The 14,635-nt window shown below is 44.5% G+C and overlaps 1 protein-coding gene and 1 long non-coding RNA gene across 3 annotated transcripts in view; one reads left to right on the forward strand and one right to left on the reverse strand.

The window, feature by feature from the left end:
• The first annotated feature begins 6,866 nt into the window (after window positions 1-6,866).
• On the forward strand, window positions 6,867-13,660 carry BCDIN3D (BCDIN3 domain containing RNA methyltransferase). The gene is made up of 2 exons (XM_017894728.1): window positions 6,867-7,136; window positions 10,992-13,660. The coding sequence occupies exons 1-2, from the start codon at window positions 6,903-6,905 to the stop codon at window positions 11,634-11,636; spliced, it is 879 nt and encodes a 292-aa protein (XP_017750217.1). The 5' UTR covers window positions 6,867-6,902; the 3' UTR covers window positions 11,637-13,660.
• LOC108543910 (uncharacterized) overlaps window positions 8,837-14,635 on the reverse strand; it is a 12,622-nt gene continuing 6,823 nt past the window's right edge. For both annotated transcript variants that reach the window (XR_001889701.1, XR_001889700.1), the window contains exon 3: window positions 8,837-11,585. This is a non-coding gene — a long non-coding RNA (uncharacterized LOC108543910). The remainder of the gene's footprint in view (window positions 11,586-14,635) is intronic.

Raw genomic sequence — 14,635 nt, forward strand, 5'->3', positions numbered from 1 at the left:
GAGCTACTATATGATTCACCAATCCCACTACTAGGTATATACCCAAAAGAAAGGACATCATTATATCAAAGAGGTATCTGCACTCCCATGTTGATTGCAGCACTTTTCACAATAGCCAAGATTTGGGGCCGGGTGCAGTGGCTTATGCCAGTAATCCTAGCACTTTGGGAGGCCAAGGCAGGCTAATCACCTGAGGTCAGGAGTTCCAGATCAGCCTGACCAACATGGTGAAACCCCATCTCTACTAAAATACAAAAAATTAGCCAGGCATGGTGGCGCTTGTCTGTAGTCCCAGCTACTCGAGAGGCTGAACCAGGAGAATCGCTTGAACTCAGGAGGTGGAGGCAATGAGCCAAGATCGGACCACTGCACTCCAACCTGGCGACAAAGCAAAGCAAGACTCTGTCTAAAAAAAAAAAAAAAAAAAGATTTGGAAGCCAAGTAAGTGTCCGTCAACAGATGAATGGATAAAGAAAATGTGGTACATATACACAATGGAGTACCATTCAGCTGTAAAAAAGAATGAGATCCTGTCATTTGCAGCAACATGGATGGAACTGGAGGTTATTATGTTAAGGGAAATAAGCCAAGCACAGAAAGACAAACTTTCCATGTTCTCACTTATTTCTGGGAGCTGAGAATTAAAACAATTGAACTCATAGAGATATAGAGTAGAAGGATGATTATGAGAGGCTGGGAAGGGTAGTGGGGATGTGGAAGTGGGGATGGTACTCATTAGTACAAAAATATAGTTAGAATGACCAAGGTCTAGTATTTGATAGCACAACAGGGTGACTGTAGTCGACAAAAATTTATTGTACACTTACAAATAACTAAAACAATAATTTATTGTATATTTTAAAATAACTAAAATTGGATTGTTTGAAATACAAAGGATGAATGCTTAAATTGATGGATACTCCATTTACTCTGATGTGATCATTATTGCCTGTATCAAAATATCTCATGTACCCCATAAATACATTCACCTACTATGTACCTACAAATTTTTTTAAATTTTAAGGTTAATTATTATCTCCAGAGTTTGGATAAGAATAAATAAGTCTTTTCTTGTAGCTTATCTAGGTTTACTAATTTTTGTATACTGAAAGAATTCTATAACTTGGGTATTAAAATATACTGTAAAGAGAAACTCAAAAAATAAACAGATATAAAGGAAAGGAGGGAAGGAAGAAAGAAGGAGGGAAGGATGATGGAAGGAATACAGGTAATTAGTGATACTCACCATGTATCACCTACTTGAGACATCAGATGTCCTTTCCTGAGAATTATTTTTCTTCCCTTTGTAAAACTGTGCATTACTGAGAACCTGTTCCTTCTTTATGTGTAAAGAGCCTCCACCCATTAAGGTAGCATTCCTTTAGCTGCCCGGCATCGTGCCAGATGCTGGGGATACAAAGGCTAGATGTGGTCACTCTTTTCCATGAGTTCACAGTAAATCAAACATTGCAGTATTGTGTGACAAATGCAGTAACAGACATTCATGTAGATAGAGGAAGGAAAATATTCACTCTCTTTGAAGGAGAGTAACTGGTGAAGTCTTCACAAAAGAGGACACACATGAGCTGGGTCTTGAGGAAAGTGGGAGTTGTGCGTGGAGGGTAGATTCCAGGCACAGGGAACAGTACATGCGAGGACACGGAGTTCCCACCCAGCACACTCAGGGCACTGTGAGTGGTTCAGTACGGCTGGAACAGAGATGTTGGGATGGGGTGGGGAGTGCAGGGGAAGATGAAGGAATAGACAGGAAGTCAGTCTCAGAGGAGCTTTTGAGTCCTCTGAGGCCTCACTGCTCAAAGAGAGTACATTACCTGTGTGCTTGTCAGAAATGCAGACCCTCAGGCCCACCACAGGCCTTCTGAATCAGAATCTACATGTATTTAGTTATTTAGAGACAGGGTCTCACTCTATTGCCCAGGCTGAAGTGCAGTGGTGTAATCATGGCTTAGGTGATCCTCCCACCTCAGCCTCCTGAGTAGCTAGGAATATAGGCATGCACCTCCATGCTTGGCTAATTTTTAAAATTTTTTGTGGAGACAGGGTCTCACTATGCTGCCCAGGCTGGTCTTGAATTTTTGGGTTCAAGGGGTCCTCCTGCCCCAGCTTCCTAAAATGCTGGGATTACAGGCATGAGCCTCCGTGCCCAGCCAGAATCTACATTTTAGGCCAGGTGCAGTGGCTCATGCCTGTAATCCCAGCACTTTGGAAGGCCAAGGCAAGTGAATCACCTGAGGTCAGGAGTTTGAGACCAGCCTGACCAACAAGGAGAAACCCTGTCTCTACTAAAATTAGCCGGGTGTGGTGGTACATGCCTGTAATCCCAGCTACTCGGGAGGCTGAGGCAGGAGAATTGCTTGAACTCGGGAGGCAGAGGTTGTGGTGAGTCAAGATCATGCCATTGCACTCCAGCCTGGGCAACAAGAGCGAAACTCTGTCTCAAACAACAACAAAAAACCAGAATCTACATTTTAATAAGAGGTTCAGGTGATTCCTTTGTGCATTCAAGTTCAAGAAGCTCTGCTCTGATTTAACACCTTCAAACTTTATTGTATGGGCACTGGGGAGCCTTTGAGGGCTTTCAGCAGGGGCAGGACACAGTTGTTCGGTCCACCTTCCTTGGTGTCCGCAGCAGGGTTTGGTTCTTCATATCCTCTTCCCAGTCCTCTCCTTCCCTGTTTCTTCATCAGCCCCTCTGCCACCACTAACCCCAAACACTCCAGTCCTCCATCCACTACCTGTCTTCACAGACTTTTACTCAGCCTCACTGCCCTGAACACACCTTGTGTAATTCTTGAGTGCAAGGAATCCCTTGGGTTTGAACAATGATAAATGAAAATGTAAGATTCTATGATTCTATGAAATACTTTGCACAGCAGGGTGACCTTGTGGAATTCATTATGCCCAAGCAGTGGCACATGCTGAAAACATAAGTAGGCTCAAAAAACACAGAGAAAGATTCACAGATGTAAGTCCATGGTAAGTTAAGAAGGGAAACAGGATGCAGAGATGTGGTCCCTAGCCTTTTCTTGGTAATAACCTATATTGGTTTTTTTCTGACTATAAAACTAATATATGTGCATTAGAAAGCTGGAAATACATTAGTTTGAACAAGAAAACAAAAGGTCAGTCAGAGAAAAAATCAGAAGGGATTAAAAACAAAGAGAAGGGGCTGGGCACGGTGGCTCAAGCCTGTAATCCCAGCACTTTGGGAGGCCAAGGCGGGCGGATCACGAGGTCAGGAGATCAAGACTATCCTGGCTAACATGGTGAAACCCCGTCTCTACAAAAAAATACAAAAAACTAGCCAGGCGAGGTGGCGGGAGTCTGTAGTCCCAGCTACTCGGGAGGCTGAGGCAGGAGAATGGCGTGAACTGGAGAGGCGGAGGTTGCAGTGAGCTGAGATCCGGCCACTGCACTCCAACCCGGGCCACAGAGCGAGACTCCGTCTCAAAAAAAAAAAAAAAAAAAAAAAAAAAAAAAAAAAAAAAGAAGGAAATCAAGGGCATGCATGCGTGCATGCACGCACACACACACACATACACACACACACACATATTCTTCCCACCTCCCGCCACTCCTACCCTGTCCTTCTGATTTGGTTATAACTAAGATTGCAGATTGATCAATATTCAATGTTTACATTATCAAGACTGTAAACCTGTTGACCACTGAACTATTTAGTATACAATGATTACTTCTTCCTTGCGCAACATTTTGCTTTTCTGGGAGCTGATCATTGTTGTTAGTTATATGTTCAATTGATTAGTTTTTTCATGTCCTTATTGATAATTTCTTTCTTTCTTTCTTTCTTTTGAGACGAAGTTTCGCTCTTGTTGCCCAGGCTGGAGTGCAAATGGCACAATCTTGGCTCACCACAACCTCCGCCTCCTGGGTTCAAGCGATTCTCCTGCCTCAACCTCCCGAGTAGCTGGGATTACAGGCATGTGCCACCACGCCTGGCAGATTTTGTATTTTTAGTAGAGACAGGGTTTCTCCATGTTGGTCAGGCTGGTCCCGACCTCAGGTGATCTGCCCGCCTCAGCCTCCCAAAGTGCTGGGATTATAGGCGTGAGCCACCGCCTCCAGCCTATTAGTAGCTTCTAACTCTTCCCTAAGTGGGTAAATATTCTCTGAATATATTCAGATACATTAAATGGTTTGTTGTTGTTTGTTTGTTTGTTTCTTTGAGACAGGGTCTTACTCTGTCCCCCAGGCTGGAGTGCAGTGGCGCAATCCCAGCTCACTGCAACCTCCGCCTGCAAAGTTCAAGCAATTCTCGTGCCTTAACCTCCCGAGTAGCTGGGATTACAGGTGCGTGCCACCATGGCCCGGGTAATTTTTATGCTTTTAGTGGAGATGGGGTTTCACCATGTTGGCCAGGCTGGTCTCAAATTCCTGGCCTCAAGTGATCCTCCTGTCTCAGCCTACCAAAGTGCTAGGATTACAGGTGTGAGCCACTGCACCTGGGCCATTAAATGTTTTATCAATTTCATCTTGTTGATGCCATCTTCTCTGTTGGAATCTTCTGACTGCTGTAGCCTGCACTGGTCACTCTGAAGATCTGCTGCCCAGCAGCTAGCTATTCCATAACCTTCCATCTCCATCCTGGGGATTTCCTTCAACTCTCCTCTGTTAAAAACCTGCTTTCTAGGTTCCATACACTTGCACTTCTGGTTTTTCTACCTCATTTTGGTGGAAGATTTTCTCCAGTAGCTTCCTGAGAAAGAGCTCATAGAAGACAATGGATTTGGTTTCTTGCATGTCTGGAAATGCCTTCATTCTGTCTTCACACTAAATCATTTGGCTGTGTATAGAAGGGAAAATTAGAAATCATTTTCCTTCAGAACATTCAAGGCATTGTTCCATTGCCTTCCTGCTGTCACCGTGACTGGTGAGAGATCCACCGCTGTCGTGATTCCTGATCCTTTGTATGAAATCTGTCTTTTTGTTTGTTTTTAATCTTTCTGAAAACATGTAGGAGGATTTCCTCTCTGTCCTCAGTGTTGTGAAAATTCACCATGTTTTGTCATTTGTGAAACTATTTTCATCCATTATACTTGACACTTGATGGGCCCTTTAGTTCTAGGAAATTTTACTGAATTGCTTCCTTGATAGTAGTTCTTTGATGGATAATTAGATAGTTCTGTCTGCTTTCCCTTTCTGGAACTCCTATTATGTGAGACCTCCTAGGCTGGACCTTGTCTTATGTCTACTATTTTCCATTTTCCATCTTTTGGCTTTTTTTGCTCTACTTTGTGGAAGATTGCCTCTAGCTTATTTTCCAACTGTTCTATGGAGTGTTTCATTTCTGCTATTATATTGTTAATTTTCAAGAGGGTTTTTTTGTGCATTAAATGTTCCTTTTTTCCAATATTTTGTTATGAAAGTTTCCAAACACATAGACAAGTTGAAATAATTTTATGGCAAACACCCATATAACCATCACCTGACTTGAACCTGGGAGGCAAAGGTTGCAGTGAGCCGAGATCGTGCCATTGCACTCTAGCCCAGGCAACGGTGTGAGACTCTGTCTCAAAAAAGGGGGAAAAAAAAAGAAAATAGAAAGTAAAAACTGAGGGGAAAACAGCGCTTATTTTAACTCCTGATGGCACTATTTGCAGGAGTCATGCTTCAGTGCCTTGTAAGAAGTTTACCAAACTGCCAGCCTCATGGAGCAGGAGACCTCTTTAAGATGGGTGGGCCAGGTGCAGGGGTGGGGATGGGAGTTCCTGCACAACTCTGTTGATGCTTGGTTGGCCCTGACAGATATTCTGGGCCATGCTGGCTTTTGACTGGAACCTGCTACCTAGGTTGACCCTTCAGTTCCTCTCCTTATCAGCTCTGTTATTTCCAATCTCTAGCTCACATCTTGCCCAACTCCATTCCACTGTGTTTCAGTTTGCATCCTTTCTCCCTTCCATTTAAATTTTCCCCAAACAGATCTGACCTTCGTCACCTACTTGTATCCTCTATTGAGTTTTCATTCAACAACATTTGTTGAGCATCTTTGTGCCAGGCCCATGGTAAGTACAGGAGACTCAAGGTTGAGAATAACACAGCGTTGCAAGTACATCCTCTGGATCCAAACTACCTGGGTTCGAATCCTAGTACCATCATTTCTAACTGCAGGATCTTGGGCAAGTTACTTTGTTGTACTCCAGTGTCCTCATCTATATAAAAAGAATAATAATACGGTCATTTTATCATGGGGTTAGTGGGAGGACTGACTAAGTAGCTTAGAAGGGTGTCTGGTGCCCGGTAAGCACTCTTTAAGTGCTGGCTCTTAAGGCGCGGTCCTTGCCTCTCAAGGAGTTCATGGTCTACAGTTCCCCCTGGGGGACAGGACTGAGTCGGCCGGCTTCGCAAGTGACCTGCAGCTCCTGACTACCCTTTCCTGAACCGGGTGGAAGTTCTTTAGTCACAGATTCACTGTATGACCCCAGACAAGTAAGTTCTCTCCGGGTCTCACTTTTTGCATTTATAAAGAAAGGAAATTGGACTAAAATTGATTTCCAAGATCCCAACAAACTATTATACTTGCTCTGGGTCAAGCAGCCCAAGTTTCAAACTATGTCAGTTTGGCCAAGACACTTAGCCCTCAGAGGGCTAAGTTTCATCCCTGTAAAACGTGGATGATATTGCTAATCCCCTCCCAGTGTTGTGATGAGGGTTTAATAATACAAGGTAAGCCCCACGCGGTCGCCGGCTACAGGCACACAGCGAGAGGAAGTCAGGCCAGGCTTTTTGATTCACCGCAGAATTCGATCCACCCGCCCTCGCCGTTCAGCGCACGCGCGCTGACACCGCCCCGCCCCCGCCCCCGCCAACCGCAGGTTCCCGACTTCCGGTTCCGCCAGGGCCCAGAGGCGGTGTGGAGGCTAATGGCGGTGCCCACGGAACTGGATGGAGGGAGTGTTAAGGAGACCGCAGCGGAAGAGGAACCGCGAGTTCTGGAACCCGGCGCCGCCCCGTTCGGAAATTTTCCTCATTATTCTCGCTTCCACCCTCCGGAGCAACGGCTCCGCCTCCTGCCCCCGGAGCTGCTTCGACAGCTCTTTCCTCAGAGTCCCGAGAACGGGCCGATTCTGGGGCTCGACGTGGGGTGTAACTCCGGGGTGAGTGACAGGGGAGGGATTGGAGCATCCGGAACCAAGCGGTTGGTTGCCTACACATCCACTGTGGTTCTGGCCTGGGCTCACACCTATCAAAACTTTCCCAAATCGAGTATAAAGCGTGGCGTTGACCTTGCCAGTGCTGCTGCTGCCTGTCCGCCAGGGTTCCACCATCTGTCTTAGGAATCTCTCTTGGAGAGGAGTCCTTGTTGACTACATTCCCACTTCTCTTTAAGGGCCAGACCCCAGGTGGGGACGGTCCCTGTATCTAGGGTGGCTTCTGTCCAGCGTGCCTGGCGCTTTGACTGGGGAGAGGGGGCTTCCAGAGACACACGTTTGGGAACATGGGGTTAGGTTTGGGTTACTGGGAGAGAAGAGCCAAAGGTGACAGAATAATGCCTGATATTGAGACTCATGTGTGCAGTACAGGACAGACCCTAGGACCTGCATGTTTATTTCAAAAAAAGTGGGTAGGCCGGGGCGGTGGCTCACGTCTGTAATCACAGCACTTTGGGAGGCCGAGGCGGGCAGATCACAAGGTCAGGAGATCGAGACCATCCTGGCTAACACAGTGAAACCCCGTCTCTACTAAAAATACAAACAATTAGCCAGGCATGGTGGCGGGCGCCTGTTGTCCCAGCTACTCGGGAGGCTGAGGCAGGAGAATGGTGTGAACCCGGGAGGCGGAGCCTGGAGTGAGCCGAGATGGTCCCACTGCACTCCAGCCTGGGTGACAGAGCGACACTCCATCACAAAAACAAAGCAAAACAAAAACAGTGAGTTGACAAAGTACAGTGGAGAGGATCGAAGAAACAGAGCATTTTGCCCGAGGGAATGGAGAAGGGTGGCACTGCCACTCTTCTTGCTGCAAACTATTCTTAGGAATATAATGATTATAATCAAACCACATGCAAAATAAGGAAATGTCTCTCCCACACCTATTTATAGCCACTGGGATATCCTACACTAGCAGGCAGTCTGAACTTAGCATGGCAAATGCTTCCAAAGTTAGTACCCTCTCTCTGCTCCCTCCGTCACTCCAGTCCAGCATCTGGAGGGCGGGGGACAGTTTTGTTGGGTTGCTGTCCTTTCACAGAAGAGACTTTGGGGGACGATTGCAGACCTTGTGGGACTCAGTTGATAAGTAGGAGGAGGACATTTGGATACAGTCTTAAAGACTGGAATGAGGAGATGGGTTGATGTCCGGTGTCCCCTGCAAAATTTCTTCTCTGTGATGATACAGGAAGTCAGAGGGTGAAAACAGTGGAAAAGAGAGACTGAGGTTAAGGCTTGGGATTTCACGAAAGGCATTAGGAAACCACCAGAGATTTTAAAGTTGAGAGTAGTATACACAGGAGAGGTAAAGACATAGTTGGCAGCTAACTAGGGTAGTGGTTCCCAAACCTGGCTGTACGTTTATGGAGCTTTCTGTTTTGCACTTTTTAAAAAATGCTTTCTCTTCTGGATCTTTGTAGTCAGAAAAGGGAAAAAAAAAAATGCTTGCGCTTGATAAAACAAAAAAATTCAAACTACAAAGGGGTAAATAGTAAAAAGTCTCTACTCCCAACCCTAAATCCTCCTTTTCCCCCACACAGTGGCACCACTGTTTATAATTTCTTAGGTATCAGTCCTGTGTGTATACCAGCATTTATGTATGTATAAATAACCCCCTTTTAGTTTTATAAATGGTAACACACTATTAGTAGCTTTTAATTCTGAGATTATATAACCGCATTCTTTTTTTAGCAGCGTCCTAATGTTTCATTGGATAGATGTACCATAATTTATGGGTGCTTTTTTTTTTTTTTTTTTTCAATTTTAAAAACTCTTTCCCCAGCCTGGGCAACATGGCAAAACCCCATCTCTAAAAAAAATTAGCCAGGTGTGGTGGTGGGCGTCTGTAGTCCCAGCTACTTAGGGAGGCTGAGGGAGGAGGATCGCTTGAACCCAGGAGGTCGAGGCTGCAATGGGCCTTGATTGTGCCACATACCCCAGCCTGGGTGACAAAGTGAGACCCTGTCTCAAATAGAACAACAACAGAAAACCCAAAAAACTGCTAGGCGCAGTGGCTGACGCCTGTAATCCCAACATTTTCAGAGGCTGATGCTGGTGGATTGCTTAAGCTCAGGAGTTCGAGGTCAGCCTGGGCAACATGGCAAACTCTCATCCCTACCAAAAACACAAAAATTAACTGGGCATCGTGGTGTGCACCTGTGCTTCCAGCTACTCATGAGGCTGAAGTAGGAGGATCTCTGGAGCCTGGGAAATCAAGGCTGCAGTGATCTCACGCCACTGCACTCTCCAGCCTGGGAAACAGAGTAAGACCGTGTCTCAAAAAAAAAAAAGAATAAACATTTTCAGCACCCTGCAAGTTCCCCTATATGCCTTTTCCTGTTCGTAAACCTCTATTCTCTATCCAGAGGTAACAACGAGCCTTCTGTTGTTTCCTTGCTTTTCTTTGTAGTGTACTGTTTTTCTTCCCTGAATGATGTAGTTTAATTTTACCCATTTTTGAGCTTCATGTAAGTGGATGCTTGTCATAAATTTTCTGTTATGGCTTGCTTTTTCTTCTCAACATTATGTATTTGTGAGAATCGTCCATGCTGTGCACCAAGCTGAGTGTCTTCATTTTTAACTGCTACTTAGTATTCTATCTTCATGATTATACCACATTGATTTGTCTATGCCACTATCATTGGACATCTGGGTGGCTTCCATTGTGCATTTTCTTCACCTGCACAAAAGGCATAAATAAATATTTTCCTCACATGCTTGTTACACCAAGCAAATAAAGTAGTAAACAGAAAAATGCCTTGAAAATACTATGTGGAAAAACACAAATTTGAGTTATAGTTATAATGGTTATAGAAATCAAAGAGGCCAGGTGCAGTGGCTCATTCCTCTAGTCCCAGCACTTTGGGAGGCCAAGGCAGGTGGATCACTTGAGGTCAGTTAAAGACCAGCCTGGCCAACATGACAAAACCCTGTCTCTACTAAAAACAAAAATTAGCTGGGTGTGGTGATGTGTGCCTGTAATCCCAGCTACTTAGGAGGCTGAGGCAGGAGAATCGCTTGAACCTGGGAGGCAGAGATTGCAGTGTACCGAGATCACGCCATTGCACTCGAGCCTGGGTGACAGAACCAGACTTTGTCTCCAACAAAAAAAAAAAGGAATTCAAAGTTAGAGAAAGGAGATGGTGACTTAAGAGTAAAAAGGTGCTAATGTGGTAAAAATCACAAATCATTAGACTTGTCTAGAAGGTTGTTAGCAGTGACTTTTAGCAATGATGGTTATAGAATCAGAATGTCTCAGAAGGAGGTGATGAATCCTAAGACAGTAAAATTGAAGCTGTAGTGAATTGAAGCTAAATGAGGACTTTGGAATCCAGACTTCCCCCACCACAGGTCTGAGAAGCAGGTTTTTATAAGATGGTGCTTGCTGTATTCCTCACTTCCTTCGTAAGAGACACGGTTATGCCTCTGGACCCCTTTCCTCCTCCCTGGGGTCTTCAGATACCCAGAAAAAGAGTGAGTTTATCAGCATATTACTTAAGCTGGGAAATACTGCTGTAGGCTCCTTTGCTGCATCCATTTGGCTGTAACTTTGAACTACAACCCAATCTATCATCAGTGTCAGGAAAATATGGGGATGATGCATTACAGCATGTGACCCCTGGAGGGCACTGAGAGCCTATTCTGTGGAAAACTTTTTGCACAACCTCTTTAGGTTACAGTTTAGGAACCTCACATCCTATACAGCCAGAGGTAAGTGGCATTCTCAGTGGAAGAATGATACAGATTTCTCTTCCATTCATTGGTTGAGAACTGCAGTGACAAAGCTCTTTTGGATTCCTCTAGGATCTGAGTGTGGCTCTATACAAACACTTCCTCTCCCTACCTGACGGGGAGACCTGCTCAGATGCCTCAAGAGAACTTCGGCTTCTCTGCTGTGACATAGATCCAGTCCTGGTGAAGCGAGCCGAAAAAGAATGTCCTTTTCCTGATGCCTTGACCTTTATCACCCTGGACTTCATGAATCAAAGGAAACGGAAGGTTCTCTTGAGCTCTTTCTTAAGCCAATTTGGACGTTCAGTTTTTGACATTGGCTTCTGTATGTCAATAACCATGTGGATTCATCTGAACCACGGAGACCATGGCCTGTGGGAGTTCCTGGCCCATCTTTCCTCCCTCTGCCACTACCTCCTTGTGGAGCCCCAACCCTGGAAGTGTTACCGGGCAGCTGCAAGGCGTCTCCGAAAGCTGGGACTCCATGATTTTGACCACTTCCACTCCCTTGCCATCCGAGGTGATATGACCAATCAGATTGTGCAGATCTTGACCCAGGATCATGGCATGGAATTAATATGTTGCTTCGGCAACACCAGTTGGGACAGAAGCCTTCTGTTCTTCAGGGCAAAACAAACCATAGAGACTCATCCAATCCCTGAATCACTGATAGAAAGAGGGAAAGAAAAGAACAGATTAAGATTCCAGAAGCAGTGAGATGGAAGGGCAAGAAGACCAAGAAAGATATATTGAAAGAGTTTTATATTGAGAATTATGTTCATTCTCCTTAACTCCTTAACAATCAGGCAGCCTCAAAACCTGGCAGGAGCTTTTGGTAAAATGTCCAAGGCATATAATTGAAAGAATCGGTATCTGTTCCCCATTGTTTGGAACAAATCTTGTGGAGAATGAATCTGTGGAGTGGTGAGCTAGGATAGCTGGATTGGGATGGCCTAGGAAAAGTGGTCCTGGTTATGAGTTATGGAGGGGGCTGCTTTGGGGGATTATTTATAAAGATAAAACTAGGCTAGTCTTAAAATATATCAGTTCCTGGGCTCTCTGAATCTTACCTGGTTTCTTCAGGCTTTCGGACTTGCTAGGCCTGACTTTGGGCAAAACCTTAGTAATTCAGGTTTGGAATGTGGCTTAGGAATCTGTTTTCTGTTTTTTGTTTGTTTGTGCATTCTTCTATTATAGTAATATATACATAAAATTTACCATTTTAACCGTTTTTAAGTATAGTTTTTCAGAACATGGGGAAATCCCATCAAAACTGGATTAAAATTAAAAGATAAATAATTTTTTTAAAAGTATACAATTTTGTGACATTAAGTACATTAACAATGAGGCATCTGTTTTAACAGCTCCCCAGATGATTCTGAGGCAAGCAGAGGCAGACCATACTTTGAGTGCTTACGGTTCCATTTAGCCCTCCTCTATGTATTTTTCCTGGTATGAATTCTTCCCTGTGACTTTAACAACTACCTACATGCTTATGGTCCCCAAATATATTGGTAGCCCTACATCCACAGTCCCAGACTAGCATTTTTCCTGTTTTGTCATTATATCCCTTAGTTCTTAGGTACATCAGATTCAACATATCTCAAAAGCAAGCTCATTACCCTCATTGAAAACCTAGTCCTATCTCATTTGATAGTCTTCATTGCTTAAGCTAGAAACCTCAGTTGATTTTCTCACTTACATTCCCCACATTGAAATGCTCACAAAGTCCAGCAGCAAATTCTATCAATTACATGTACGTTTCATTCCATCCATGTGTCCAGTGCCTGGTGGGGGGTTCCTATATTAAAGTCATCTACCTTCTAATCCATTCTCTGCCTTACAGCCACAGTTTACTCATCGGTACAACTGAAATAACACCACTTTCCTTTTCCTATGCCCAAATATCCTAAGGATGTGAAGGTATTTTGCAGAATATAGAGTGATAAAGAAAAATAAGGTGCTATTACACTGTGTGAGCATGCTGCAGACCACAACTGCACTTGTTAGACCAGAGGCTTATGAGAAAAACATCTCCCTTGTAGAAAACATGCATCTTACTATCTCGGATAACTTGTTGCTCAGGATAATGAAGTAATAAGGAGTCCAGCCTCAGTGCTACAGAACATTTTAAAGGAAGCAGTGTTGGCAGGGAGGGATATGGAGCTAATGGAAATGAGGCCAGTTTATGATGGTCTCAGTTACCACAGTAGTTACAGAGCTGAGTTTACGCACAAGATCTTAATTTAGGAACACTTTGAAACCTTGTAACCCTGCTGGGTGCTCTCTCCTCTCACTCCACCAAGGCAGTGCACAAAAACATACTACGTGGCGCTATGGTAGGATGAATAATGGTCCCCCAAGATGTCCACCTAATCCCTGAAACCAGTGAATGTTACCTTAGATAGCAAAAGGGGCTTTGCAAATGAGATTGAGGATCTTGAGATCGGTAGATTAACCTGGATGATCAGAATAGACCCTAAGTGCAATCATCAGTGTTCTTATAATAGGGAGGCAGAGGGAGAGCTGACCACAGAAGGAGATGTAATGACAAAAGCAAGAGGTTGGAGTGATGTGAAGAAGGGCCACAAGTCAAGGAATGCAGGTGACTTCAAGAAGTTAGCAAAAGCAAGGAAATGTATTCTCCCCTGAAGCCTCCAGAAGGAACAGCCCTGCCAACACCTTGATTTTAGATTTCTGATCTCCAGAGCTGTAAGAGAATAAATCAGTATTTTAAACCACTAAGTTTTGTGGTGATTTCTTACAGCAGCACTACAAAACTAATAAATGGGCTCTGACTACAGTGAGACTGGCTTACAAAGCCAAGTGGCACCTTTCCCGGATAACTCCTTGATAACAGAAAATAACCTCAGTGACCAGAAGGATACACAGGGTCTTTGTCCAACATGGCTAATTAAGAAATAGCCAGGTGCAGTGGCTCACGCCTGTAATCCCAACACTGGGAGGCTGAGGCAGGTGGATCACTTGAGCTCAGCAGTTTGAGACCAGCCTGGGCAACATGGCAAAACCCCGAATCTGCAAAAAATACAAAAAAAAAAAAAAAAAAAAAAATTAGCTGGAAGTGGTGGCACAGACCTGTAGTCTGGTAACTTGGGAGGCTGAGGTGCAGGATCACTTGAGCTCAGGAGGCTGAGGTTGCAGTGAGTCAAGATCATGCCACTGCACTCCAGCCTGGATAACAGAGTGATACTGTCTTAAAAAAAGAAATCCTCAATAACTAAAAGCTTTGGGAGATGCTTCAGCATCCGAACCTGACCTGTTCCCTAGTAAAAGATTGGCTGAGCAGTTACGTGACCTGTTGGGAGGAACCACTGTATTTCACGTCTGTGGCAGTTGGTTTCAAAAAGGATGTGTAATTACTGCCCATAAAAATGAGGTCCTCAGGTCGGGTGCGGTGGCTCACCTCTGTAATCCCAACACTTTGGGAGGCCAAGGCGGGAGAATCACTTGAGCCCAGGAGTTAAAGACCAGCCTGGGTAATACAATAAGACTTCATCTCTACAAAAAAATTTAAAATTTAAAATTAGCTGAACATAGTGGCATGCGCCTATAGTCCTAGCTACTCGGGAGGCCGAGGTGGGAGGATTGCTTGAGCCTGAAAAGCAAGGCTGCAGTGAGCCGAGATCATGCCACTGCACTCCAGCCTGAACAGCAGAGTGAGACTCTATCTCAAAAAAAAAAAAAAAAAAAAAAAA

Source organism: Rhinopithecus bieti, unplaced genomic scaffold (assembly GCF_001698545.2).
Source record: "Rhinopithecus bieti isolate Rb0 unplaced genomic scaffold, ASM169854v2 scaffold_24390, whole genome shotgun sequence".
NCBI classification, from domain to species: Eukaryota; Metazoa; Chordata; class Mammalia; order Primates; family Cercopithecidae; genus Rhinopithecus; species Rhinopithecus bieti.